The following is a 27,970-nucleotide window of genomic DNA, read 5'->3' on the forward strand; positions in this document are numbered from 1 at the left end:
AGTAACCCATGCTTGTTGTAAAAGGCGACTAGTGGGGTCAGGTGGTCAGGCTGGTTGGCGCAAGTGGTTGTCAAAGTATCCCAAATGCGTATATCGGTCTTGATGCTGATGATCACTGGATTGTCTGCTCCAAACTCGACTCTTCAAAGACTGCCAGCATATAGCTGTAATGAACAAGCAAAGCCGAACTGACGAACACTAAAGCACATTGGCAAGCATTCGACTAGCTTCAACGTTAGGTGATTCAGGATTCAGGATTCAAGATTCAGGATCTCGACAGGTGATTCACGTACAGCTGTGTCCGACACACCCTGTGTCCAGATATAACTCATCACACCCGCCAGTATTGCCACGTGTTGCCAATTTGACACCGCACTTGAACTTGAAAAGATACGTGCAGATATATCAAGGGAGACAACTCATCCCATTATATTTAGCACCGGCGCTCATTCACTATTCGGTTTTCATATCGAGTAGTCACAACTTCCTTAGTGGGAGAAATAGGCCAGTCTATCTCGGAGACTATCATGAGACATTTGTAGGTGAGTAGAATATTAATTCGTTTAATTGGAGTTTCTGATTTTAGAAGGATCAAAATATTCAGTCGGGGGGCAGAGGGGAGTGAGGTCAATCCCCACTTACCTCGTCAAGCATGAGAGTTATATTCAGTTGAACCCAGTGTGGAGACGCCGGGCTTTGCTCGATTGAATACTGGGTGTTTGGCATGTCTTATGGCGGTTTGTCAATAGTATTCACTAAGTTGAGACAGACATTGATGCATTTTGTTTTAACAGACGGGGAGAACACGTATTTAATGTTCCCTTGGCGTAAGAGTAAAGTTGGTTAACGTGTTCACGGGTGTGTGTTTAGTTATGGAGATGTATATGAACGTCTGTGTTTATGTCAATAGAATGTGTTTAACAGTAAATGGATGCAGGCTATATGTGTTATGTCAGCTTAACATGCGTCATGTTTGTATGTCACGTCTTAAGCATGTTTGTTATGCTGTGTCTTGTGCCATGTCTTTTTTTGTGGCTGTGTTACATCTGTGGTGTTTGTTTCATGTGTGTTGTGTCTGTTACACGTGTTTTGGTTTCATGTATGTTGTGTCTGTTACATATGTGTTGTGTCTGTTACATGTAGTGTCTGTTACATGTGTGTTGTGTCTGTTACATGTGTGTTGTGGCTGTTACATGTGTTGTGGCTGTTTCACGCGTGTTATGTTTTCACATGTTGTGTGTTGTTTCATGCATTATTTGTCTGTTTCTCATTTGTTGTGTCTGTCTTACGTGTGTCGAGTCTGTTTCACGTGCTTTGTGTCCCTTTCATGCGTGTTATGTTTGTTTCACGTGTTTCGAGTCTGCTTTACGTGCGTTATGTTTCTGTTTCATGTGTCATGTGTCTGTTTCACGTGTGTTGTGTCTGTTCTACATGCCTTATGCCCTTTTATCGTATGTATGTATGTATGTATGTATGTATGTATGTATGTATGTATGTATGTATGTATGTATGTATGTATGTATGGATGGATGGATGGATGGATGGATGGATGAATGGATGGATGGATGGATGTATGTATGTACATTTCCCTGCTGGTGGAGTGTGTCTGTTTAACAGGTCTGAGTGTGTACTATATTTCCGTATTTGTTTTACTGTCCGTGGTTATGTGTGACTTAGTATCTGTCGGTTTGTCTTTGTGTCCGTCCGGGCATCTGTCTATCCATTAGAGTGTAAAAAGTATGTCTATGAATTTGCCCTCTTATACTTTACTGTGACATATGTCTGTCAATCTGTCTCTGTCTGTGCGAGTGTCGGTTGCATTGTCTCTGTCCGTGAACTGTGTGACTCTATGAAAGGGAACTTTTGTTCTTGCTGTTTTGGTATTAGTATTCAATGGGACGCGTATAATGGACGAATTTCTCAGCAGACAGCGTGGCACTACCTTTGTTCATTCCAAAACCGAAAACGGAAGGCAAGTGTTCAAGTGAATGAGTGAGTGAGTGAGCTCACTTTTATGCCTCTTTTAGCAATATTCCAACAATATCACGGCGGGGGACACCAGAGGTGGGCTGCACACATTGTCCCCCTGTGGGTAATCGAACCCGGCCTTTCTACGTGAGGAGCGAACGCTTTAACCGTTAGACTACCCCCACCGCTTGTGTTGAAGTGCGTATTTAAATAACATGGTAAACCAAACGTGTCCTATAAAAAACATGATCAAATAGTATTAGATTCCCGGAAACTGCAAGACTATTCACTGCGTATTGACACGTAAAAACATAGCAAACAATTGTTTTGTTGTGTCATCAACAGTGGTGACATCATTCAAATCATATCGTAGCGGGAACCAGCTGAAACGGCCAACTGGTGACACTTCACTGCTGTATCGACGTAAACGAGTGCACACAGTAAAACCCTTTGGTTTACGTTTTAGTGTACAGTGTCGATAAACATCATGTGTTGGCCAATTTCCGGGTGTTATTGAGTATTTGAAGCACGGGAATATTTATTTTGAAACCTCCGGCTGACGCCGTCGGTTCCAACTGCCTTCCCGTGCTTCAACACATGATGTTTATCTCCTAATTACAGCGAGCTGGTTGAAGTGAGAGGGAAATCAGAATTTAGGCCGATCTCACACATTTTGGTCTTCAGAATTCCATGCTTGTCGCATTAACGTCGCACTTAAGAATATTTCGCTATTTCGCTCATATGACGACGTGCATTCGTGTGTATGCGTAGTTGCTTTTACTGGCCCAGACTTAAGCTGGTTTTAAGGTACCGTGCTGCAGATAAGCATGAATACTCAACTCAGACTCATGACACTGCTTCCGAGGCGATCCCACCTTCTTGTTCCCATTAACGCCGCGAACGCCAGTCTCTCTCTCATCCTAACGAGGTACCAATTCACCGCTTGGTCGACTGGGGCACATAGTCACAGCACTTTGTCCAAGTTTACTGCACGTTGTTGTACCGGCAACTAGGTGTATGCACGTGTTCATGTGGCCACCATCTGGTCATATACCAACGGATTCGTGGGTTGTTTTAAGTGCACGGGGTTATGTACTGCACACTTGGGGTTGTGACAACACGGAAAGAGTCTGCACACAAAGTTGACTCCAAGGTTTTTATACCTGGTCACAGATGGGCTCGATCCCGACACCTCAACCTCGCTGAATCACTAGTCTGGCGCTTTGGCCAGCTCGTCCACCACACTACTACACCTCGAAGGCGGCCTATTGTACGTTGTAGCATAGTGTTCCTGATTGCAGAGTTTAGATTAAAAACTTGGAAACCTTGGAACGTATAGTTGGTGTGTTTCATGATTATCCTAGAAACTCGTACAGGTCCTTTATTGATATTTCCTACTGTCACTATATACTTCGCCTCAATATATCTTTCACTGTAGACCCCTGTATACATATATACGGTTTCTGAGGTAAACAAACGACAAGTCTCTGAATTGCGTATAATTTTGACAGAAACAAATTAAATTTTATACAAATTAAATTGAAAACAAGCCCCAGTGAGATGAGAGATTCAGCATCTGAAGAAGTCTAGACTTGCATCTTTATGGCCCTTGGAAAGTGCTGGGCGGAAGGAAAAATAATGTGGTTTTGTGACTGCGACACAGCTGTATTCGACGACACGCGCTCCGATCCGTGGTGATTCTACCTGGAAGTCGGGAATGTCACAACTGCATTGTCATGTCATCCCAGCTGAAGGCCTTTTAATGAGAGCACTGGTGCCGGGGTCAAGTTTCACTGAGAACATTCCAAATGTCTAAAATTAGATCTGAACGCGCACGCTAATGGAGATAGGGTATTAGGGCTGGGACGGGTAGCCCGTCTATCCTGGACGGGTGAGTAATTAGATGGACCCGGGTACCTGTCTCAATACACAAACCAGTTAAAAAGTAAACCAAAATTGATTAAACGATGTAATATGTTATTCTTTCCTGATTAAAAAGCTGTAGTTTCTTTGAAGATTTCGGAATAATTACAGTCACTTCTTTTGAATATAATACATGCTTAAGATACTGACTGAGTGAGTGAGTGATTGTACTTTTACACCACACTCAGCAATATTGGGAACCGATGACGTGTGTCAACCAAGTCAGTGAGTCTGACCACTCGATCCCGTTAGTCGCCTCTTACGATAAGCATAGTCGCCTTTTATGGTAAACATGGGTTGCTGATGGCCTATTCTACCCCGGACCTTCACGGACCGGTTAAGATATTGAAAACTGTAAGTTTTAGCCTCCGAGCTGAAAGAAACATTAGCATTTCTTACAGCATTGATGTCAGGAATTCACATAGGTAAGAGGTAAGGCCGTGGACCGTGTTGGGGACCTTGAGGTTGAGTGCATGGTGGGAACCTGGACTTGGTGCGGGGTTCGTGGCAGAGTGGTGGACTATGGGTCGGGTTGGAGAAACGAATGATAGTGTTTGTGTGATAGTAGAGTTACTGACTATTGTAGGGTTGCATAGCTGTAGTGCTGACTAACGTTTCACTAAAGTGGAGGTACATGGTTAGCCCGTATCGACCAGAACTGGGCTAAACAGTCCATAATTTCATAAAACCCTGTTTACTGCGGTATTGCTTCCGGTCAACACTAAAACATAAAGCGATATATGCGTGGAATATGATTTAGTATATTTCTGTAGGGAAGCATTGAAAATTATCATTTACATATTTCCATATTCTTTTGCAAATACTTAACCCACGTTGAATTCTCCAAAATAATTTCATTTGGTGGCACCGAAAGAGTTTCTAGTGATTTTTGTACCCGTCAGTTATTCTGTCGTTTACAGCGTGTACATGCGTGTAGGCCAATATAGATATGTACATGGTAGGGGTTCCGGACTGATACAGGGGTGCTTTTAGGGGTGAATGATAGGAATGTTGAACTGATGTATATGGAGGTGTTGTACTCTAGTGAGGATTTGTGATAGAGGCGACTGAAGGTAGTCAGGCTTGGATGGACCTGGGAGACTTGGTACGTCCATCCACTGTCAATTACTGAGACCCTGGTGAGCCTGAAACAAGGCTGAAAGGTGTTGTTTACATTAATCGCTGCTTTCAGCAATATCCAGCCCATATCACGGCGGGGAACACCAGAAATGTGCTTCGTATATTGTGGGGAACCCATCTTAGGCGTGACGATCGAACGCTTTACCCTCATAGCTACCATAGCATCGATCACGCTTAGGGAACTTCATAATTTATGGCTAGGGTGAGTGGGTGTCTGGATGATGATGATGATGACGACGACGACGACGACGATGAGGACGACGACGAGGACGACGAAGATGGTGGTGTGACGACGACGACAACGACGATGATGGTGGTGGTGGTGGTGACGACGACGACGACAACGATGATGATGATGGTGGTGGTGGTGACGACGACGACGATGATGGTGGTGGTGGTGGTGACGACGACGACAACGACGATGATGATGGTGGTGGTGGTGACGACGACGACGACGACGATGATGACGACGAGGACGACGATGATGGTGGTGGTGACGACGACGAGGACGACGATGATGGTGGTGGTGGTGGTGACGACGACGACGACGATGATGATGGTGGTGGTGGTGACGACGACGACGACGATGACGACGACGAGGACGACGATGATGGTGGTGGTGACGACGACGACGACGATGATGGTGGTGGTGACGACGACGACGATGATGGTGGTGGTGGTGACGACGACGACGACGACGACAACGACGATGATGGTGGTGGTGGTGACGACGACGACGACGACGATGATGATGATGATGATGATGATGATGATGATGATGATGATGATGATGGTGGTGGTGGTGGTGGTGAATGTCATCACACAAACACACACACACGCACAAATACACACACACACACACACCACTGTATGTGTTTGACAGTGTCTTCTCAGTCTGTTGTGATCACGCTTCCTCGTCTTTACATTTGAATAGGGAAAATTGATCCGACTGAGTTTCACTGTAATTACAATAACTGTTTATAGCTGTTTTCGAGTAACCACTTCCTGATACGGCTGTGTACTTTTCAAAAGGGATATGTCTTCAGTCATTACTATCCAATTTCATCCCAGCGTTTATCAACAATGTTGGCGTTGTCTCAGATTCGAATCTTGGACTCATTATAACGTTTGAGTACTGAGTGAGTGAGTTGGGTTTTACACCGCTTTTAGCAATATTCCAGCAATATCACAGCTGGGGACGCCAGAAATGGGCTTCACACATTGTACCCATGTTGGAAATCGAACCCGGGTCTTGGGCGAGTGATTGGATAGCTTGGTGGTTAAAGCGTTCGTTCATGACCCCAAAGTGAGTGAGTTTAATTGTACGCCGCACTTAGCAATATTTCCAGCTATATGATGGCGGTCTGTAAATAATCGAGTCTGGACCAGACAATCCAGTGACCAACAACATGAGCATCGATCTGCACAAATGGGAACCAATGACATGTGTCAACCAAATCAGCGAGCCTGACCACCCGATCCCGTTAGTCGCCTCGTAAGACGAGCAGAGTCGCCTCTTATGGCAAGCATGGGTTGCTGAAGGCCTATTCTACCCCGGGGCTTTCACGGGTTATTTTAGACATAGCATTCCATGACGAAACAGTGGCAGTATTCTATAAACTACAAATAAAACTCAGTAGGCACAAAGATATAGAAATACTATATATGTACACATATTATATGTACATATATAATGATCTATATTATAACAATTTCACAAATTATGTGCAGTATATTCACATGGAAACAATGTGAGGAAACTATAGTAATACACAAAATTCATTTGAAATTGGGTTAATATAAATATGATGACATGTTTTGGAATAATTACTTATATCTGCAATAGATCTAATCAATTTTCAGGTGTTTTATTACAGATTTAATACATGGACATTTTTATATTTGAACAAGGTAACATTTGAAGCCTCTAATAAAAGTTCAGGGTGTCAAAACCACATAACATCTCCAAATGTGCTTTACCTCCTCAATGTTTGAAGACATTTTAGACAGTTGGACTGATAAAGAGTTAAGGTCATCACCTGGGAGATTTCATCAGGGAACAGTTCCTGTCTATACTACATGTGTTTTTTGTGTATTAGTTTAATCCGAAATAATAGCATGTCCAGGATTGTTACATTTACAACAGCTGTGATTGTATTCGAGACAGTTATAGGATTCGAGACAGAGATAGTATTCGAGACAGTGGTAGTATTCGAGACAGAGACAGTGATAGTATTCGAGACAGTGATAGTATTCGAGACAGTGATAGTATTCGAAGCATTGATAGTATTCGAGACAGAGACAGTGATAGTATTCGAGACTGATAGTATTCGAGACAGTGATAGTATTCGAGATACTACATACACAGATATATAATGAATTACAGTAACAAAACTTATAATACTACAAATGTGTATACTAATGGACGATATAGAGATCTACTATATTTGTTTACAGTAGCAGATTGTTTCTATACAATTTGGTTGATTATTTTTAAACACGAAGTTATTATTTTTCTGTTGTAGTAAGACTTTGGGATTTATTAACTGGATATGAAAAAGGGTTAAATAAGGGTTGCCTTGCTTCTGAATATTTAGTACAAGACATGAAATAGTGCTCTTCATCCTCAAGGACGGATATTGCTAAAAGCGGCGACCGTCGTAAAACCTTACTCGCGTATTCATCAAATATCGTCCTCTATATGATAGTAATATTTCCTTAATTTAACGTTTATTCACAGACAACAGTCAGTGTGTTTCCAGCTAAACAGGATATCCGAGTAGGGTGTGATAGATTGCTAGAAACTGGGACACCCACGAGAAAGTCAGTTGGGGGTCAGTAGATCTAGGAGCGGATCGTCCTTGCTTTGAACCCTAGCGTGGAATAATATTTCCGTTTCCATGTCAGCCCCACGGTAGAAAACGGCCTGGGGCTAGATTTTCGAAGCTATCTTAGCGCTAAGATAGTCGTAAGTTAATGTTAATGCATGACGCTTACGACTGTCTTAGCGCTAAGAGAGCTCCGAAAATCTAGGCCCTGCGTATTATCGTAAACAATCGAGATCACGTACATTAACTATGACGAACATGTTGGTGGCTTGTTAGTCATAATCGAAATACATTTCACAAATATGTACTGTGGTTTTTTCTTTCTTTCTTTCTTTCTTGTTGTTGTTGGTTTTAGTTTGCCTGTTTTATATTGTTGTTGTTTGTTGGTGTTTTTTGGTTGGTTGTTTCATGTTGTTGTTGCTGCTGCTGCTGCTGCTGTTGTTGTTGTTATTGTTGTTGTTGTTGTTGTTTTCACAATACCTAATGTGTACTTTGATTAACATCAGTATACTGTATGGTTACTTAGCCTACTTGTTAAAGCGTTGGTTCGACACGCCGAAGACCCGTGTTCGATTCCCCACTTGGGTACAATGTGTGAAGCTGATTTCTGGTGATCCCCGCCGTGATATTGCTTGAATATTATCAAAAGGGGCTTGAAACCCAACTCACTCACTCACTCACTCACTCACTCACTCACTTTAGGAAGTGTGCTCAGTGCAGTGTTCCTTTAACCCTTAACCTGTCCCTATCGGAAATGTGTAACAGCATTTCTGTTGTCCCTTGTCATAATAGTGCTGGATTCTAGTGGTGTAAAGCCATACCCCCTCACTCACTCTATCCTTGTGTGTAATTTCCCATTGTGTTTCTATATGCATGTGTTTAACACCCATACCATTGATATGTGAACTCGTAAAAATAGGTAGACCATATCCATATTAATAAGGCATCTCTGCTAAAAGGAAGAGTCGACTGTATGATTCCGATTGTTTCACGGACATGGACTATGAATCAAATAGTGATACAGGTACTCGTATGAAAGTAAGCCCTTCCCTGCGTCACAAACACACGCAGGGGAAAAAGTCAACTGTATCGTTTTAGGTAACAGAAGGAGCTGTATCGGGAACTAATAAGTGGTAGCAGCCACAATAAATGTCAGTGACGTGGTGAATGGTGTCACTGTTGTTACGTGTCATCAGTATTGGTTGCAGTAATTGCTCACTCACGTATCCTGGAATACTGGAATCCTGGAATCCTGGAATCCTGGAATCCTGGAATCGAGAACATTATTGGATAGTGGCGGGGATCTAATTGAAGCTGATGACAAAAATATTCGTTTTAACACCAAACTTGGCAAGAAGATTTAGAAACAAAAACGGCCACGAATGGTTCCCATATTGCTCTTATGCAGGTGCCAACAGCTTTCTAGGGACTATCTAATTCCGAATCTTTCAAAACCAACAGTACCAGTAGTTACCTTTGAGTTCAATTCTCTCATTAAACATCAACAGGAAATATAACCTTGTTTGACTTACAAGTCACAAACAGGTTGTACGTGCTCCCAAAGCAAGAACTGTGTACTTTCTTTAGTGCGTCAGTTTACCTACAACGATGCCTACTGCTAGTAAAATTGCAAACAGGTAACAATGTTGTATGAAGATCGCGATAGTAAGATCTTCAGTAGCTATTTATTTTACGATCATGTTAAAGGGTCGTAAGGTCGGTGGGGTAGCTCTGTGGTTTATGCGTTCGCGCGTCACGTAGAAGGCCGAGGGTCGAAGGCCTGATGTTCACCGCCGTGATGTTCCTGGAATATTGCTAAAGCGGCCTCAAGCCATAAGAACACTCTCACTAAAAGAGACATAAAAAATCACGAGTGTATACTGATTATCATCTCATGAGAATTACATGTTAATGTAATTTCTGTGTATGAGTGAGTGTACTAGTTAATGCACATATCATGGATCTGGGTTGATATTATGAACAACGACGGTTGATGTCATCCTGCCATGGATGACTATCTGTAAAGTCAGTCTAATGGAATGTTATATGTTGGCTTCCAGAGTGATGACAACATGTCTGACTCCCACTCCTACTGGGCGGCCATCTACTACAACAGCTCCGACAGAGACAAGGCAAATGAGTGAGTAATGGTCAGACAATGGTCAGACAAACACGTCACAAGGGGACACAAGACAAGAGGGGATAGTACACGCACCTGCATGCACACCTTACGGACACCTACACTCTCAACTGCACACACCCATACACACCTGCAATCACACCTACACACACACTTGTACATACATCTGCACTCACACCTTTTAAACACTAGAACAGACACACACCCTTTCACCAAAACCCAGACCCGCACGCACACATAGCTCATAGCTACATCTACACCTAGCCAGACCACTCCCCTGACACTTACACATAAACACACCTGCACTCACGTCTATATAAACACCTGCGCCCATAATTGTACAGACACCTGCACTCACACAAATACACTTGTACTCATACCTACATACACACCTGCACCCATTCCTGTACAGACACACACTTACACCAAAACCTACTCCCACACTCACCTACAGTCAAACCTTCATCTACACCTGTACAGACGCATGCCTTGACGCCTACACACTTGCACTCACACTTACAAACAAACACAGCCATTCCTGTACAGACACACACTTACACCAAAACCTACACTCACACGTACACACATAACTGCTCAGACACATACAGACACACACACACACATTCCCCCAAACCTACACACACCTGCGACTACACCTGTACATATTTACACACTCACATACACGCCCGCGCACACACAGACGCACACACAGACGCACACACAGACGCACACACAGACGCGCACACAGACGCACACACAGACGCACACACAAATGTATATATGTGGCACACTGACTCTTGACCTGTCCACTTCAACATTTTGCGGAAGCAGCACTCACGGTTAGGTCCTTTATTGTGTCAAGGAGACAACTGGCAGTAGAATGAAACATAAACTAAGCATATCCAGCTTCTGATTGTCTGATTTTCCCCATATGGTGCTGTAATCTATCAGCCTGTTGCACTTAGAATAATTTCTTTCTCAGCTGTTTCCAATAAGATTTTGTTCTATTATTAAACAATACCCGTGAAGATCCGGTTTAGACTTGATCTTCAGTAACTCATGCTTGTTGTAAGAGGCGAATAATGGGATCGGGTGGTCAGCCTCGCTGACTTCATTAACACATGTCATCGGTTCCCAATTGCGCAGATCGATGCTCATGTTTTTGACAACTGGGTTGTTTGGTCCAGACTCAATTAGTTGCAAAACGTGGCCATATAGGTGGAATATTTCTGAGTGCGGCGTGAAACTAAACTCACTCACTAACCCATTATAAAACATCAAATAAGAAGGGTGACAGATTTTCTCCTTGTCTCACGCCAGCTAGGGAAAGGAATGGGTGAGTTTAGTTTTACACCGCCTTTAGCTATATTCCATCATGAAATGGGTTTCATACTTTGTAACCATGTGGTAGGAAATCGAACACGGGTCTTCAGCCTTGGCTTGGCAAACCAGTAACCAGGGACCTAGACACGCAGTCTTCAGCGTGGCTTTTAACAATCAACCTTGGCTTGGCAAACCAGTAACCAGACTTCTTCAGGGACCTAGACACGCAGTCTTCAGCGTGGCTTTTAACAATCAACCTTGGCTTGGCAAACCAGTAACCAGGGACCTAGACACGCAGTCTTCAGCGTGGCTTTTAACAATCAACCTTGGCTTGGCAAACCAGTAACCAGACTTCTTCAGGGACCTAAACACGCAGTCTTCAGCGTGGCTTTTAACAATCAACCTTGGCTTGGCAAACCAGTAACCAGACTTCTTCAGGGACCTAAACACGCAGTCTTCAGCGTGGCTTTTAACAATCAACCTTGGCTTGGCAAACCAGTAACCAGACTTCTTCAGGGACCTAAACACGCAGTCTTCAGCGTGGCTTTTAACAATCAACCTTGGCTTGGCAAACCAGTAACCAGACTTCTTCAGGGACCTAAACACGCAGTCTTCAGCGTGGCTTTTAACAATCAACCTTGGCTTGGCAAACCAGTAACCAGACTTCTTCAGGGACCTAAACACGCAGTCTTCAGCGTGGCGAGCGAACGCTGTAACCACTAGGCTAACCAACTTCCCCGATATGCACAGGGGAACGTCATCATTAATCATCCAGCATATCAGTGTATTACAATTTTGTAATAAGGTTATGAGATTATATTCAAGAATTCTCTCCCCAATACCAAGCGTTTACAAAACAGCTTCTCTAGATCTAGCTTCTGTGTCGGCGACAGAGTGCCCAGCATGCACCAAGAAAGTATGCAGTAGCGAAATTGCAATATTCATTCTGTTGCATATCAGTGATTTCGAAAACTGAACTGAAACACAAGTCTTCCTTGGTGACGAAACACAACTGATTGTGTGACACAAGATCATTTATAGTATTCCTGCCTGATAAGGAAGAACCGGTGCAGCTAAATATAAAGTCCCCGATGATAATTGTTCTACCTGAAACTTGATTACTTTTCTGACCTGATGGGACAAGAAAGTGTAGATGATCTACTAACGTATTTACGTCCTGGTTCTCGCGGCAGGCAACAAATCGTCACTTAGGTTAGTTAAACGCAGCCCTGGCGAGGCCAGGATGGATGGAGAGCGTCTAGCTTTCATACAGTGTCCCAGTTTCGAACAGTGTCACAAAAATGCAACTCTTTTGGAAACTTGACATTCATATAGTTAGTAATTACAGGAGTAATTCAGAACCGTGAATGTACGGGGTAGAATAGGCCTTCAGCAAATAAAAGGCGACTATGTTTGTTGTAAGAGGCGACTAACGGGATCTTGGTTGACAAATGTCATCGGTTTCCAAAGGCGCAGATCAATGCTCATGTTGTCGATCACTGGATTGTATGGTCCAGACTCGAGTATTTACAGACCGCCGCCATATACCTGGAATATTGCTGAGTGCGGAGTAAAACTCAGCTCACTCACTCACTAATTCAGAACATTCCTTGTTGTTCCCCACACATGTATAACAAGTAGGAAGCTTTATGAAAGACTCAGTTGGATTTCGTACCTGGTTACATTGTGTGAAGCCCACTTCTGGTGTCCTTTGCCGGAATATTGCTAAAAGCGACATAAAACCAAGCTAACTCACTCACTCATAGCCGCCCTGGCTATTGACTTCTCCTGTTCCAACGGTTTTATCAGTATGATGGTCGCGTTGAGGGTCACAGAGCAATATTTTTCATCTGTATCATAAATTGTTACCTGAAAGCCCCCAGTTTGATACAGATGTATTTTTTATAATAATGCACATCCTACATCCATTCAGATCGTAAACAAGTTGATTTTGGGCGAGTGAGTGGGCCGGTGGTCATGTCAGGTCAGGTAACCGTTATATCTCGGGGGAAGATACTTGAAATAGTTTTCACACACTGAACCAAGATGCTTACTCATTGTCGGTGCTCATACTTTTATCCACTTGTTTGGGTTTTTTTCTATCAGTTCTCCGGTATCGCAACACAGTACAGAAGGATTCATCACGAAAGTGAATAGTGACACAACAACCACTGCATCATGACGTCATTTTTTGACGTCCGCTGTGATGACGTCATTTGTTGATGTAACTAATGGCGAATATACAACAATAAATGAAACTTAATGAGATTATGACTCATATCACATGTTTTAGGTTATTATTCAATGATAACCTATTCGTAAAAACGGAAGACAAGCTTGGTCAGCTATGTAAACCAATTTGTGGTTTTATGTTTCAGCATTATCAGACGGCTTGCAGAGGACGGCGTGTTCCTTGTTCGTGACGGGACACAAGGAGATGTCAGTAGCTTAATTCCTTAATCCCTCTCTTGGCCACGAAACCGTGGATTAAAATTTGTCCTTAACAGCCCATACTTAGGTCAGGCTAGCTGAAAATGTGTTTTCGTATCCCAATTTCGTGCTACATGATGCTGTCTGGTAGAGACACAACCGCTTAACAGTCCGCCATCATATACATGTAGCTGGAATATTGCTGAGTGCGACGATATGAAAGATCTGAAGACGTCATCCGGTCTGTTATGGCAAATCCTCAGTCACCACTTAATCAGTATAACAGGTCCAAAGAGTCGAACCCGACATAACGAGCGAAGCTTTAACAACTAGGCTAGCCTAACCCCGCCCCTGTACTCAACTGAAACGTCGTGAGTAAGTTGAGTTTTACACCGCACTCGGCAATATTCAAGCTATATGGCGGCGGTCTGTAAATACTCGAGTCTGGACCAGACAATCCAGTCATTAACATACATTAATAATGAACACCGATCTGCACAATTGGGAACCGATGACATGTGTCAACCAAGTCAGCGATTCTAACCCGGATCTTCGCTTGTCTGACATAACCGACTCAACGATTTTCAACACAAATCAATCTACATTTGTAAACTAAAACGCCGTAAACATCCTACGAGTAAATTGAAACACAAGATAATCTTTTGCCCAAGCTGAGCAGGAAGAAACTGCTTTCATTGTATAACAATACAGTCAGCACCAAGGAAGTGTTTTGTTGAATAATGCAGTTTTAGTTACCGCATATAGTGAACTATGTCGTATGATATCGTAATGTTGACGTTGTTGGGTTAGATCAACCTAATTCATTTCATTTTAACGATCAGTTCGTCACAGTGGCGGTTTTTATCCGATTTACTGTAATATTTTCGACGACTTTCCATGTTTTGTTTTCACCGTTCTACTCAATCTGTACTTAATGAAAGTTTTCTTGAGCACAGGACAGCATGATGTATATTATCTTAGCTTCGTGTGAAATATTTTATTTTCATGGGTCAATGACCAACAAGTTTCCGTGCCACCCCTCACAGGAGGGCCACAACTTGGAAAAAAAATTTACCCGCTGCCACGGTAACCCCCAAATTCTCCCCCGTGTACCTGTACCGCTGACAATCGTATGACGTCATAATATGACGCATGTGGTGGAAAAATGTTAGCTGTTTTTGATTTCACCATGTAGACATTTATTTCACCGACTTTCACTGCTTTATTTCAACTAGTATACACTGAATCGTTTTCACACTCAACTTAAACATAATTAACCATTTTATATAAGTTTTAAGCTTATAATATGTATTTCTGGTTTTAAAAATCCAGTCGAGAGGCAGGCGCCATTCTGTTGACAGCGATTAAAACGACGTATACAACTTATAGTAGACAGGATATACATAATCAAATATTGTCTTCATTTTTCATTGGAGTGCTCTTTAAATAATTTGTATTCATTGCACACGAGTTTTACTACTTTTTGTAGGATAATGGTCATAGCACAAATATTATACATTCTTTTTGTTACAGAAGGTTCTAGTCGTCTACGCTGATAATAAACCAAGAAAATTCAGGATTGAAAACGTAGTAAGTATTATTATTCAGACAGGAAACGAGAATACCCAAGCTATTAGACGCATGCTGTTGCTAATGCATTATATACTGATCAGCAAAAGAAACGCAAGTTTCGAACAAATGAAATCTCATAAAAGTAAGCGTTTATGCTTGTCTACTATTTGAAAACTTGACAAAAATTTTAGAGTTGCGTTGCTTTTGCTGTAGCATATTGTTCATAAATCAAGGACTTTCTGTCTGAGACAGAGATAATGTGGACGCCATAAGCCGTGGAGTTTTTGCGTTTGCATCATCAGTGTCACGGTTCACCAAGCGTTCGAGGCGTTACGGCCCATCGTAAATCCACAGGCTTACGAATGACGTTGTTATACGAACGATTTGTAGATAAAGTCCCAAATCTTGGTAGTCTGTGTGATACCAGCAAATATCTCTGTGAGGCTTGGGTCACGTGTTGACGTCAGCAACGTCAAATGACGTCCTTCTGCATAAGACTTTGCTTTTATACCTACCCAAATCAACATCTCGTTCTCCTGTTGACCAGTACTACAAACCATGACAATTCTAAACAACGCAAGGGTAGCCAAGTGGTTAAAGCGTTCGCTTGTCACGCCTCAGACCCGAGTTCGATTCCCCACATGGGCACAATGTGTGAAGCCCATTTCTGGTATCGTAATATTGCGTAATAATAAGTCAATCTTAAGTTGTCCTATTTGGTCTGAAAAGGAAATGATTATATTTATCAACATCAGAATCAATATCAACATATTCCAAGCACATCACGACGAGTAGTGCGTGTGTGTTTGTTGTGTGTGTTGTGCGTGAGTGTGTTTGTATGTGTGTTTGTGTGTGTGATATTCGAGTATATATGCCATTATGAATTAATCACAAGTAAATGGTCAACAGTGATTCATGCCCAGATTTCGTTGTATTACGAGTGAGTGAGTTTAGTTTCACGCCGATTTAAGCAATATTGGTCTTCAACAGCCCATGCTTGTAAGTGGCGACTAACGGGATCGGGTGCTCAGGTTGGCTGACTTGGTTGACTCATGTGATCGTACCCAAGTTACGTAGATCAATGAATTAGGTCACAGGATTGTCTGATCCAGACTCGATTATATCTGCTCAACGCAGTGTAAAACAATAAACAAATTATTAGAGTGTAGACTATGTTTAAGATCATAAGTATATTTTAGTCACAATCTTTGACACCGACAAACTTTGGGTTATAGTGTTATTTATCTTCAATTTCAGCAAGGACAATACTGCTTGGAGAGTAATCATGGAGTGGTATACAGCTCGGTGGAGGAACTGCTGCACTATTACTATACCACGTGTCTACCTAATTATAACGTGTACCTAACAACTCCGTTCCAACTTCACCCAAGGTTTAGTTCAGACATGATGTGGTAACATTGAAGTGGATTTGGTGTTAAAAGTTTAAATATTTGTGTTCATTCCAAAGACTTGTTACCCGGAAATGCACCGGAACCGGAAGTCCAAGGTTCGTGCATGGTCAATGCGATTTCTCGCAGTGAGGGAACAGGATATTGTTGCATATATTCATCAACAGGGCGCAAGCATGAAGCTTACTAGCCCTGATCGTGCATGTATATTCTATCCATGCTTAGGTTTGTCCTCCTAAGCACATTGGCCCAGAATATGTATTTGAATGAAGATTATCTGAACTGGTCATCGTAGTTTGAAGGATGTAGATAATAACAAGAATGAAAGATTGAATAGCTGAACCTTGTAGAGTATCTCAGCTATTCGTGGCTTGCATGAGTGAGTGTATTGGGCTAAAGCGTGTTTGCACTATTACTAGTTCATTAAAGGGACGCTGGTTTGATGTGTGAGGAATGTCGCATTTAACCAGATTATTTTGAAAAGGCGATATTCCAACCGAATCTTGGATTCGAACCCACATTTAAACGTTCCTCGGAATAAATGAAGAACATGCATTATGTCATTCGAGTGCTACTAATTGTTATGCATGTGTTATCACAATGTTATCACCATTTTATCATCTCTGCCTGCCTTGTTTTTATTTATACCAGGGTGTTTTAGGGCTCTACAAAGGGTGTAGCCTAGTGGTTAAAGCGTTCGCTTGTCACGTCTAAAACCCGGGTTCGATTCCCCACTTTGGTATAATGTGTGAAGCCCAGTCTGGTTTCCACCCCGTTATATCGCTGGAATATTGCTAATAGCGACGTAAAACATACTCATACACTCACTTATCTCTGTAATGACGGAGAACTGAACACCAAATCCAGAATCTAACCCGTGCCTTCGGTGGGAGGAAACGTGAAGAAGTTCCGTCATTTCAGTGTATCATAAATTTCCTTGAAAGACTCTCTAATCCTAAAAGCATCAATCACAGCTATGTCATACGTGCGTGTATACGCCCAGTCGGAAATTCGAGTCATCTATTTATGTGGTTTGAACTGCTTGGAAGACTTGACTGTTAGTTGATAGGTACAAGGAAGTGGCCAGAACACAAGAGTGTACACACAGACGCCCACTCCCTCTCGCCCTAAACCCACAACTCATCGGCGTCCCGCAACTCAGTGTCCCTTACAACGGCACCCTTTCCTTTTTCAATATTCGTCGACTAATGGATGCTATAAAAACGGACTATGATAGATGCAGTTTCCACTTCTGTAAAAATATATCTTAGATATATCAGACTAGCAGAGTTTTTTAGGAGTTGTCTTCGATGAAACGTTTCGATAATGAAATACATTTATGTCAGGTCGTGTGTACGAGGCGACATACAGTTTACCCCTGAACGTTTCGTTACGTGCAGAGGAGACCGACAGGGTTGTATGTTGAGTCTGTGTCTATTTATGTTCAGATGATATAGGGCCTGTCGAGAGCACGAGGTTCTACACAGAGTAGACTTAAGATTTATCTCGAAAAATGCTGAGTGGTGGCTCTGCCTGTCTGTATGGGTGAGAGAGTCTGCTTCTCTCTCTCTCTCTCTCTCTCTCTCTCTCTGTGTGTGTGTGTGTGTGTGGTTGGGGTGTTTGTGTGTATGTGTGTGTGTTTGTGCTTGAGAGAGAGAGGGAGAGAGAGATAGGAAGGGAGAACTAGAGAGAGAGAACAGTAGCTGGACAAACGTATAACGCAATTGCCGCGCCATGTGTGGGTAAAACCATTGCAGAGGACGCCAATTTTCAATATGAAGCAGCATTGTCACATGTCAATTTCCTACTGGGCTGGGTTGCCGGCTCAGATATAAATGAGGTGATCGGACTTCCAGCACAACCTCAGGGCGTTTCCCTATGAGCTGTACATCTTGCTGATAGTCGTATCTACACAGCGGTCGGAATACCGGACAGGTGACATATATATAGATATGAACATATATATAGTTATAGACAACAAGGAACAGACGAAGGGATAACAATGGACAGGTAAAGAAACAATAGCATTGCCTTGCACTAGTTGATGTGACTTGAGAGTTGAGAAGATTTTGAATCTATTTCTCAGTTGGTTCCGACATTGAGTGTACTGTCAACTGCTGTACCTTATTTCCGGGTTCAGCTTTTATCATTGAAGCAGTGGAGTTCTCTTCACCTGGTATATTTACAGATTTCATAATGAACCCGTAGCTCAGGTGCAGCAGGTTTTCATAAAGTTGATACTGTGACGAGATATGAGAAACACGCCCTAATGTAAGCACACACAAAATAGAAGGTTTGAATGACACAAGCTTATATAAACAGTCAAACCAGTTCACGTCCCTATTGTTCACTGTCATACAGTGGGTGATACCGTTGGTTGGTTCGGTTTGTTGTTGGGTTATTGTTTAACGCCGCACTCAGCAATATCACACCTATATGGCGGCATGCTGTAAATGATCGAGTCTGGGCCAGGCACATCCAGGGATTACTGGATACTGAAGACCCGTTGTACCCTGATCTTCACGGGGTTTGATAGAAGGAGACATACAGACATACATACAGACATACATACAGACATACATACATACAGACATACATACATACAGACATACATACAGACAGACATACATACAGACATACATACATACAGACATACATACAGACATACATACATACAGACATACATACATACAGACATACATACAGACAGACATACATACAGACATACATACATACAGACATACATACAGACAGACATACATACATACAGACATACATACAGACATACATACATACAGACATACATACATACAGACATACATACAGACAGACATACATACATACAGACATACAGACATACAGACAGACATACATACATACATACATACATACATACATACAGACAGACATACATACATACATACATACATACATACAGACAGACATACATACAGACATACATACATACATACATACATACATACAGACATACATACATACATACATACATACAGACATACAGACATACATACATACAGACATACAGACATACATACATACAGACATACAGACATACATACATACAGACATACAGACATACAGACAGACATACATACAGACATACATACATACATACATACAGACATACAGACATACAGACATACATACATACATACATACATACATACATACAGACATACATACATACAGACATACATACATACATACATACATACATACATACATACAGACATACAGACATACAGACATACATACATACATACATACATACAGACATACATACATACATACATACATACATACATACATACATACATACATATATACAGACATACAGACATACAGACATACATACATACATACATACATACATACATACATACAGACATACAGACATACAGACATACATACATACATACATACATACATACATACATACATACATACATACAGACATACAGACAGACATACATACATACATACATACATACATACAGACATACAGACATACATACATACATACATACATACATACAGACATACATACATACATACATACATACATACATACATACATACAGACATACATACATACATACATACATACATACATACATACATACATACATACATACATACAGACAGACAGACAGACAGACTGGGAGGTCGGGAGATAGGTAGGTAGGTATGCATCAAATTCTAACATCAAATGTGAGTGGGTGATTAAGCATGGTTCACGCCACTTTAAGCCATGTTCCGTCTGGACACCAGAATTAGGCTTCACACATTATACTCATGGTTTATGAAAGTAAAATATTCCGTGGATTTGGCGTGAACAAGTTAACATATGAACAAATGTGATCAAACGGGTTCCGCGTCCTAGTGTTAATATATTTAACCGAACATGGGATGTAAAGGTTTATTTGTCTCAAAAAGTGAGAGAAATTTGAAACAACATTTATAAACAATTGTCAGTTTCCAATACACGCATGTGGCTGCTGTGAAACGCACGTAAAATATCTGTGTCTAGGGTATATTTGACGCAAACGCGGTCACCAGAAGTTCCGACGTTTTCCGAACGCAAGCCCAGGGCTTGGATTTTGACATTTAATTCTGACGCCAGTTTGAAAAACGGGCTTATGTTCGGGAATATGGGTTTTTGTTCGGATTTTTTTTCTAAAGCGGCAATCATATGGAATATAAAATCATAAGGCAATAAGTGAAGGAAATCTTAAAGTTTTTTTACATTACTTTCACGAACATTGCAATGACAACGAAATGAAACGGAACGCACACAAACTCTTGTAAACTTTGAAATGTTTAAAAATTGATAATGAGAACTATGGGGTTCAAACAAGTCAATCCATCACACAAAGGATCATCACAGTCGACACCGCTTGCGCCATCATCTATAGAGTTTCTAACAAGTCAATCAAAGGGCTCAATTTCCCCGAAAGAATCTTCGTCACTAACGTCGTTTGTGTCCGCATCATCGTCTGCATCCATATCACCCTCCTCCAAACCCACATTGTATCCTAGGTTCCCTCGTAGTCAACTGGTCAGAACCGTTATAGCCACCTTTACTTCATTCAGAGCTATACGAGATAGTGGGACACATTTGACACACTTTGGAAGCCCATGGGCTCTTATTTGGAAACAAAATCCGAACAGTAGCCCATGAACTTTTAAACGAGATGGCTTGCTTTCGGAAAACTGCGGTACTGCGGTATAACAAGCCTATGGTTGCAAGTTCGATCCCGCTGGAGTATACATAACACTGTATACTCCAGTGGGGAATAAACACTGGATTTTACACATCACCTGTCGTATTTCTGTAAGTTTACATTGCACTGTGTTTGTTGTGTTCAAACATAAGGTTGTACTCCAAAGGGGTGTTTATATTGATATGGGGTATTCCGCTTGACTGTGTGGTTCTCCCTTTATTCATAAACAACCTACAGGCGAACATGTCCGCATGTAAACACAACCACTTTGACATTAAAAACAATCAACTGACCCAGTTTCATATTACAGTTGTAAAAACATATGTTGGGAACACATCACGGGTGACTAGTGAGTACAGTTTAATATTCCAGCAATATCACGGCGAAGGACATTCCCATGTCGGGAGTTGAACTTCCAGGTCTTCGGCGAGACGAGCGAACGTTTTAACCACAAGGCTACCCCACCACCCCTTGGCTGCACGACAGAACACTAGTATCATTCATACTATATGTGCCATGAGATAAACTACAAACATTGTGAATGATTGATTGAGTGAGTTAGTTTAGTTTTTACACAGCTTTTAGCAATATTCCAGCAACATCACGTCAGGGGACACCAGAAATGGACTTCACACTTAGTACACGCGGGGAATGGAGCCTGGGTCTTCAGCATGACGAGCGAACGCTTTAACCACTGAGCTATTCCATCGTCCCTTGGTTGCTTAGAACCTTGGCTTGAACATGAATATGCGTTGTTGGTGGTTTGCAACATATGCTTGTGCAGAGAAGCTGTGATCCTAACAGTGGATGTGGTTTTATGCTGCCTTTTGCAATTTCGAGGCGAGGGAAACCAGAAATGGGCTTTACATGTGTACAATACCCATGTGGGTCTTCGGTGTGACGAGCTATCGCTTTAACCACTAGGCTACCCAACAGCCCGTGAACGATTCAACAACACGTATCACATGTCAACACAAAATAATAAAACAGACAGAATGTTTTCGATAAAGTAAGAAAATATTTATTTGTCAAAAATAGGAAACGTATTTGCACTTTCAGCACGTCATGTATACAACAAATGATCCCACATTCGGCTCCTGGAAAATAAATATTTACATGAAATTGTCAATAAAATCTAAGCAGAATAAAATAAAAGCACAATAAACTGGTAAAATAAGCAAATATCGTGTACAATAGAAGCAAACAGCACTATGATTAAACTGTGTAGATGTAGATAATTTTGTGTCTTACTTGAGACATTTGATCATTAACGATCACTTGGTCCTTGTTTGGCAGCACTTTTGAAGCTATATTCCTAACAGATTCAAGACTATGTAATTAGCTATATGGTATAGTTGTACATCCAACATAAAATATACGAAATTAGAAGGACGGCCACTTGAACAAAACAAAATATTTACTTGTCATCCAAGGTAATTACAAATTAAATGTGTAACCCAAGAATCTTTGACTTCCAAGACTGATTCTCAACATTCACGACAGTTTCTTCATTCTAGTAATATTCTTGTCGTCAACATTCAATAAATTTTGAAGTTTGAAGGCAGGATTGAATGAATGATTTCTACTATTATTATTTCACCTTGAAAATATACGTCAAACATATACGTCAGATATTTCTCTTCATTAATAATGCTTCGACGTGACTGAACGCTTCTACCTCAGTCAGTACGGTACCGCCGTTTGACGTTGTACCCTAGTCAGTACGACGACGCCGTGCTACCTCAGTCGTTCTGAATCCGACGTATGACGTTCTACCTCAGTCAGCACGACCTCGAGCTTTGACGTTCTACTTCATTCATAGTGACACAATCAGTGAAGTTCTGATCCAGGCAGCTGTGATCATGACTGTGATGAACTGTGTCTTTTCTGTAACATGACTTCGGGAATGGACAAAGGGAATGTTTTGCATCAGGATGTTGATGTGTGCAATATTACTGATTACTAAGCATAAGGAAAAGAACGTGCTGAATGACACGATTAATATCAAGTGAAATCTGACATCTGAAATTGTTTTCATCCCTGTATGAGCTTTATCAACATTCCAAATCAGGCTTTTAAATGTTTGTTTAAATAGCTAAGCACGTATATTATGCGTCATCTTATTGTAAGCCAGGTGCATAAACTGTATACACTAACAACGGTTTAACTTTGTATTTCATTTCCTGTATACATCTATGGTAAAAGACCTGTCATACTGGACATGAAGGATGGAACCAGAATAGCTGATTAACTATATATTTGTCCATCATAGAATCCACAGGCGCCCACCACGGGTCCGAAAGATCGATAAACTAAGTCCCGGTTTACTATCCAACCCCTTACTACATCATGGTTTACTATCCAACCCCCTTACTACACCCCAGTTTACTATCCAACCCCCTTACTACACCCACGTTTACTATCCAACCCCCTTACTATATCACAGTTTACTATCCAACCCCCTTTCTACATCCAAGTTTACTATCCAACCCCCTTACTGGGGGTTGGATAGTTTACTATCCAACCCCTTTACTACACCCACGTTTACTATCCAACCCCCTTACTACATCCCGGTTTACTATCCAACCCCCTTACTATATCCCGGTTTACTATCCAACCCCCTTACTGTATCCCGGTTTACTATCCAACCCCCTTACTACATCCAAGCTTACTATCCAACCCCTTTACTACATCCACGTTTACTATCCAACCCCCTTACTACATCCACTTTTACTATCCAACCCCCTTACTACATCACAGTTTACTATCCAACCCCCTTTCTACATCACAGTTTACTATCCAACCCCCTTTCTACATCCCGGTTTACTATCCAACCCCCTTACTACATCCCAGTTTACTATTCAATCCCCTTCCTACACCCCAGTTTACTATCTTAGTTTATCGATTTTCGGACCCGCGGTGGGCGCCTGCGATAGAATCCCTGTCACTAATTTACATGGTGTACTTCAAACATTTATGTATCCAGATTTTCGCATCTGGAATTTAAAATCAAATATATGAAACAGTTATCCTCCTATGTGTTTCATTTTATTTTATTATTATTTTTTGGGGTAATATATCATGACGAAATCATGAAATAATTTTGAAAAAGAAAACAGAGTAGATCCTGTAGAATTGTTTTAGAGACAAACGTAATCGTCATCAACTGACAAGATGTTGTTACAGGATTTTCGGAGTGTTTTTGTTTGTTTGTTTGTTGTTGTTTTGGGGTTTTTTTCAAATTCGATTTAACCACTTACATGAAAATGCGAATCACAAATGTGATGACGTTGGTCATCAATGTAAATCAACAAAAACGCATGAGACAGCATGAGTGACTTCACAAAACCCTCACAATGGTACGTGAGTATTGTATTACGCAAATATTTCAGCAATACTCAAGCAACATCACGGTGGGGGACACCGGAAATGGGTTCGCACACACTGCATGCATGTTGGGAGTCGAACCCGGGTGTTGGCTTGACGAACAAGCACTTAACAGTTCTCCAAATCATAATTTATATATCTTCGCACAAGGAAGTTCCCTGTTAAATTTTATATTTTGATATTTTTAAGAAATTATACTAAGGAAACAGGCGAACTAAACATCAGGAATGAAAATAGTATACATTGTTTGTCCATATATGTGTGTATGTTAATCTCATCTTGTGCTTAGGTCAACGGCTGGAAATGCCCTCGGTTGAGACAAGTTGGCAGCTGATAAATTACAACTATGTACATAACGTGTTCGATGAGAAGGGTTGGGTGGACCCTAACGTTGCCTCACATCGACAGAGACTGGATCCAATGTACGGGAACCAGGACACGATGACAAACCGTTGTCTGTGACGTATTTCGTCATGTCCAAATATCTGAAAGTAATGTATCTGACGTTAAAATAACAGACTTGACGGTGATCTACCTAATTTCAAACCATAAAACCATACCTGTACTGAACCACCACGCCAGCTGATATTTCGATATTCTGTACATGCAAACACATTTTTAAATGATATGAAACAAGCATAGGTGTGATTAATCAATAAACTCATACTAACATCGACATCATTGGCACTCCGAAGTAGAAAAGCCCAGTATCCCATTAATGTGGCATGTTGTTTGGTTGGGTTTTTTTTATTGTTGTTGAGAGCCTGATAATACTGCATCTATAATGTGGCGGTCTGTAAATAATCGGGTCTGGATCGGACAGTCCAGAGATCAACTGCATGAGCAACGATCTGCGCAGTTGAGATAGGGTACGTGTGCCATCCAAATCGGCGAACCTGACCGCTTTAGTCGCCGCTTACAAGCATTGGCTACTGAAGGCCAATTCTAACACGGATCGTCATTGGTCAAATGAATTGTTATGGCGACATATATCATAATTCGGAATGACTGATATTCTAAACTGTTTGAGGACATATATCATAATTCGGAATGGCTGATATTCTAAGCTGTTTGACGACATATATCTGAAGATATGTAATAATATTCTGTACCAGAATATGCAATATTCTGATATACGCCTAATAAACACATGTGATATGCGTCAGTAAGTAAACACTGATGGCGATTATCATGAACATACTTAATGCACACTATTGTTGGTATGAATTGCTACTCTGCATTTTAACTGTCATCGTGAATTGTGAAATATTCACATTGCTGATCCCTGTATACTTACTGTTCCCCGACGATCATCTGTGAAATGCCTCCAGAGAATGGGGGCATGTTGTTGTCCTCGTCCTGGCCGCCAATGGTAACGGTGTATGGAGTTTTTGAGTCATCCCCACCAAAGAATGTCCATCCACCCCCGTAGGTGATGGACGCCTCTTTACCCCGATATTCAACTTCCAGGGTGCTACCGAATAAAAGAACAAATCATTTCTTTTCTTCATCACTAAAAATCTGAGAAATGATAGTGAGAGAGGGACTGAGTTTTATGCCGCACTCTGCAATGTTCCAGGTATATGTCAGCGGTGTGTAAATAATCGAGTCTAGACCAGATAAACCAGTGATCAACACCATGATCATCCATCTACGCAATACGATGATATGGGACAACAAAGTCTGAGAGTCAAACCACCCGATCCCCTTTGTCGAATCTTACGACAAGCATGGGTTACTGAAGATCAGTAACTGTTCTAAACAGGATCTTCACGAGATCTGAGACAAAAATTCTGTTACTTATTATATCGGTAGAATCAGTCTCTGATCTGAACCTACTTGACTGTGAAGGGCGGGCATGGTGAGAAAGTGTTTATATCTTTACGCGGCTTTTGGCAATATTCCAGCAATATCACAGCGGGAAACACCACAAAAAGTCTTCAGCGGGCACTTTAACAAGTGGACTAATCCACGGGCACATTGTCTAATTACTTATCAAGAAAAAGAAACGCACTGAAATTTGATTTCAATATCATTTTGTCGAGCGAGTAAGGGTGCACCTTATTTCTTTAGGCCTGTAATGACAACCAATGCGAGAAATGTTGTTTTAATTCAGGCTTGTCTGGACAATGTGTGAAGCCTATTTATCGTATGCCCCGCTTAGTATTGCTGAAGTATTGCTAAAATCGGCATGAAACTTAACTTGCTCACTCACCCACTTCAGTCAGGGTGAGGGGTAGGAGGTTGCGCTTACAGGTGGGCAAGAAGGAATGAATAATTATATAATATTCATTAAAATGTAACATCAAGTAAAACCTTCTAAAGTATGTTTCTTATGGTGTTGCTGTTTATATCAAAACTAAAACAACGGATACAACCACTACTATTTGGGGATTAGTTGACCATTTTGAACATAAACCCCTCTTTAAGAGTAAGGCTCACCTGCCCGTATCTGTTATTTTGATAACAACAAACATGCTCTTATCCTCTTTCGCATAGTCAAGTCGGCCGTCGTAGGATTTCACAGACTCTGCAATGACGATTCCATTTTCTTCCATGGAAATAATGGCATTGAAGTTCTGAAAGAAAATATACTTCAAATTACAGCGTGAATTTACAAATGCCTGATCGCATGGAAAACGTTGGCGTTTTGTAAGGAAAACATTTGACTGCGATTTGGAACTAACGATCTGTGAAAGCAAGAGCTAGTTTCATTAAGTAGCAATTAAGAAAGTATCTACGGCCAGACTACAGAAGCACGTATATATGCATAATTTTATATATCTACTTAAATAAACAGAAATAACACAACCATTCTTCTCTGTGAAATGATTTACGTAAGAGAATATTCTTCAAAGCATTTTAGGATAGAATAAAATGGAACGTTAATAATGAATCATTTGTCAGTAATTGTCTATCTCACACAACTCGATACACATACTACTCAACATTGATAAGGATATACCAGTGTGCTGAAGCAGAACGTGAACGATCAGTTTTCATTCTGATACGGAATGCTGAGTGAAATAGAAACCTTACATTTAACAAATTTCCGTTTGATTATATTAACAGAGGAAAATGTGTTTCTTCAAAGTGTCACCATTT

The 27,970-nt window shown here is 41.2% G+C and overlaps 2 protein-coding genes across 2 annotated transcripts in view; one reads left to right on the forward strand and one right to left on the reverse strand.

Moving 5' to 3' along the window:
• The first annotated feature begins 448 nt into the window (after positions 1 to 448).
• LOC137265355 (tyrosine-protein kinase Fer-like) lies at positions 449 to 17,357 on the forward strand. Its single transcript, XM_067800743.1, has 5 exons — positions 449 to 542; positions 9,920 to 9,999; positions 13,701 to 13,761; positions 15,286 to 15,342; positions 16,582 to 17,357. The coding sequence occupies exons 2-5, from the start codon at positions 9,932 to 9,934 to the stop codon at positions 16,738 to 16,740; spliced, it is 345 nt and encodes a 114-aa protein (XP_067656844.1). The 5' UTR covers positions 449 to 542; positions 9,920 to 9,931; the 3' UTR covers positions 16,741 to 17,357.
• A 7,167-nt stretch (positions 17,358 to 24,524) lies between these two features.
• Positions 24,525 to 27,970, reverse strand: part of LOC137265786 (uncharacterized) — a 42,139-nt gene continuing 38,693 nt past the window's right edge. Inside the window, exons 23-25 of the mRNA XM_067801243.1 lie at positions 27,308 to 27,444; positions 26,163 to 26,339; positions 24,525 to 25,350 (exon numbers count right to left, since the gene is read on the reverse strand). Coding sequence (XP_067657344.1) covers positions 25,251 to 25,350; positions 26,163 to 26,339; positions 27,308 to 27,444 — 414 coding nt within the window. The 3' untranslated portion in view covers positions 24,525 to 25,250. The remainder of the gene's footprint in view (positions 25,351 to 26,162; positions 26,340 to 27,307; positions 27,445 to 27,970) is intronic.

The sequence above is a fragment of the Haliotis asinina genome, chromosome 15 (assembly GCF_037392515.1).
Source record: "Haliotis asinina isolate JCU_RB_2024 chromosome 15, JCU_Hal_asi_v2, whole genome shotgun sequence".
Taxonomy (NCBI): Eukaryota; Metazoa; Mollusca; class Gastropoda; order Lepetellida; family Haliotidae; genus Haliotis; species Haliotis asinina.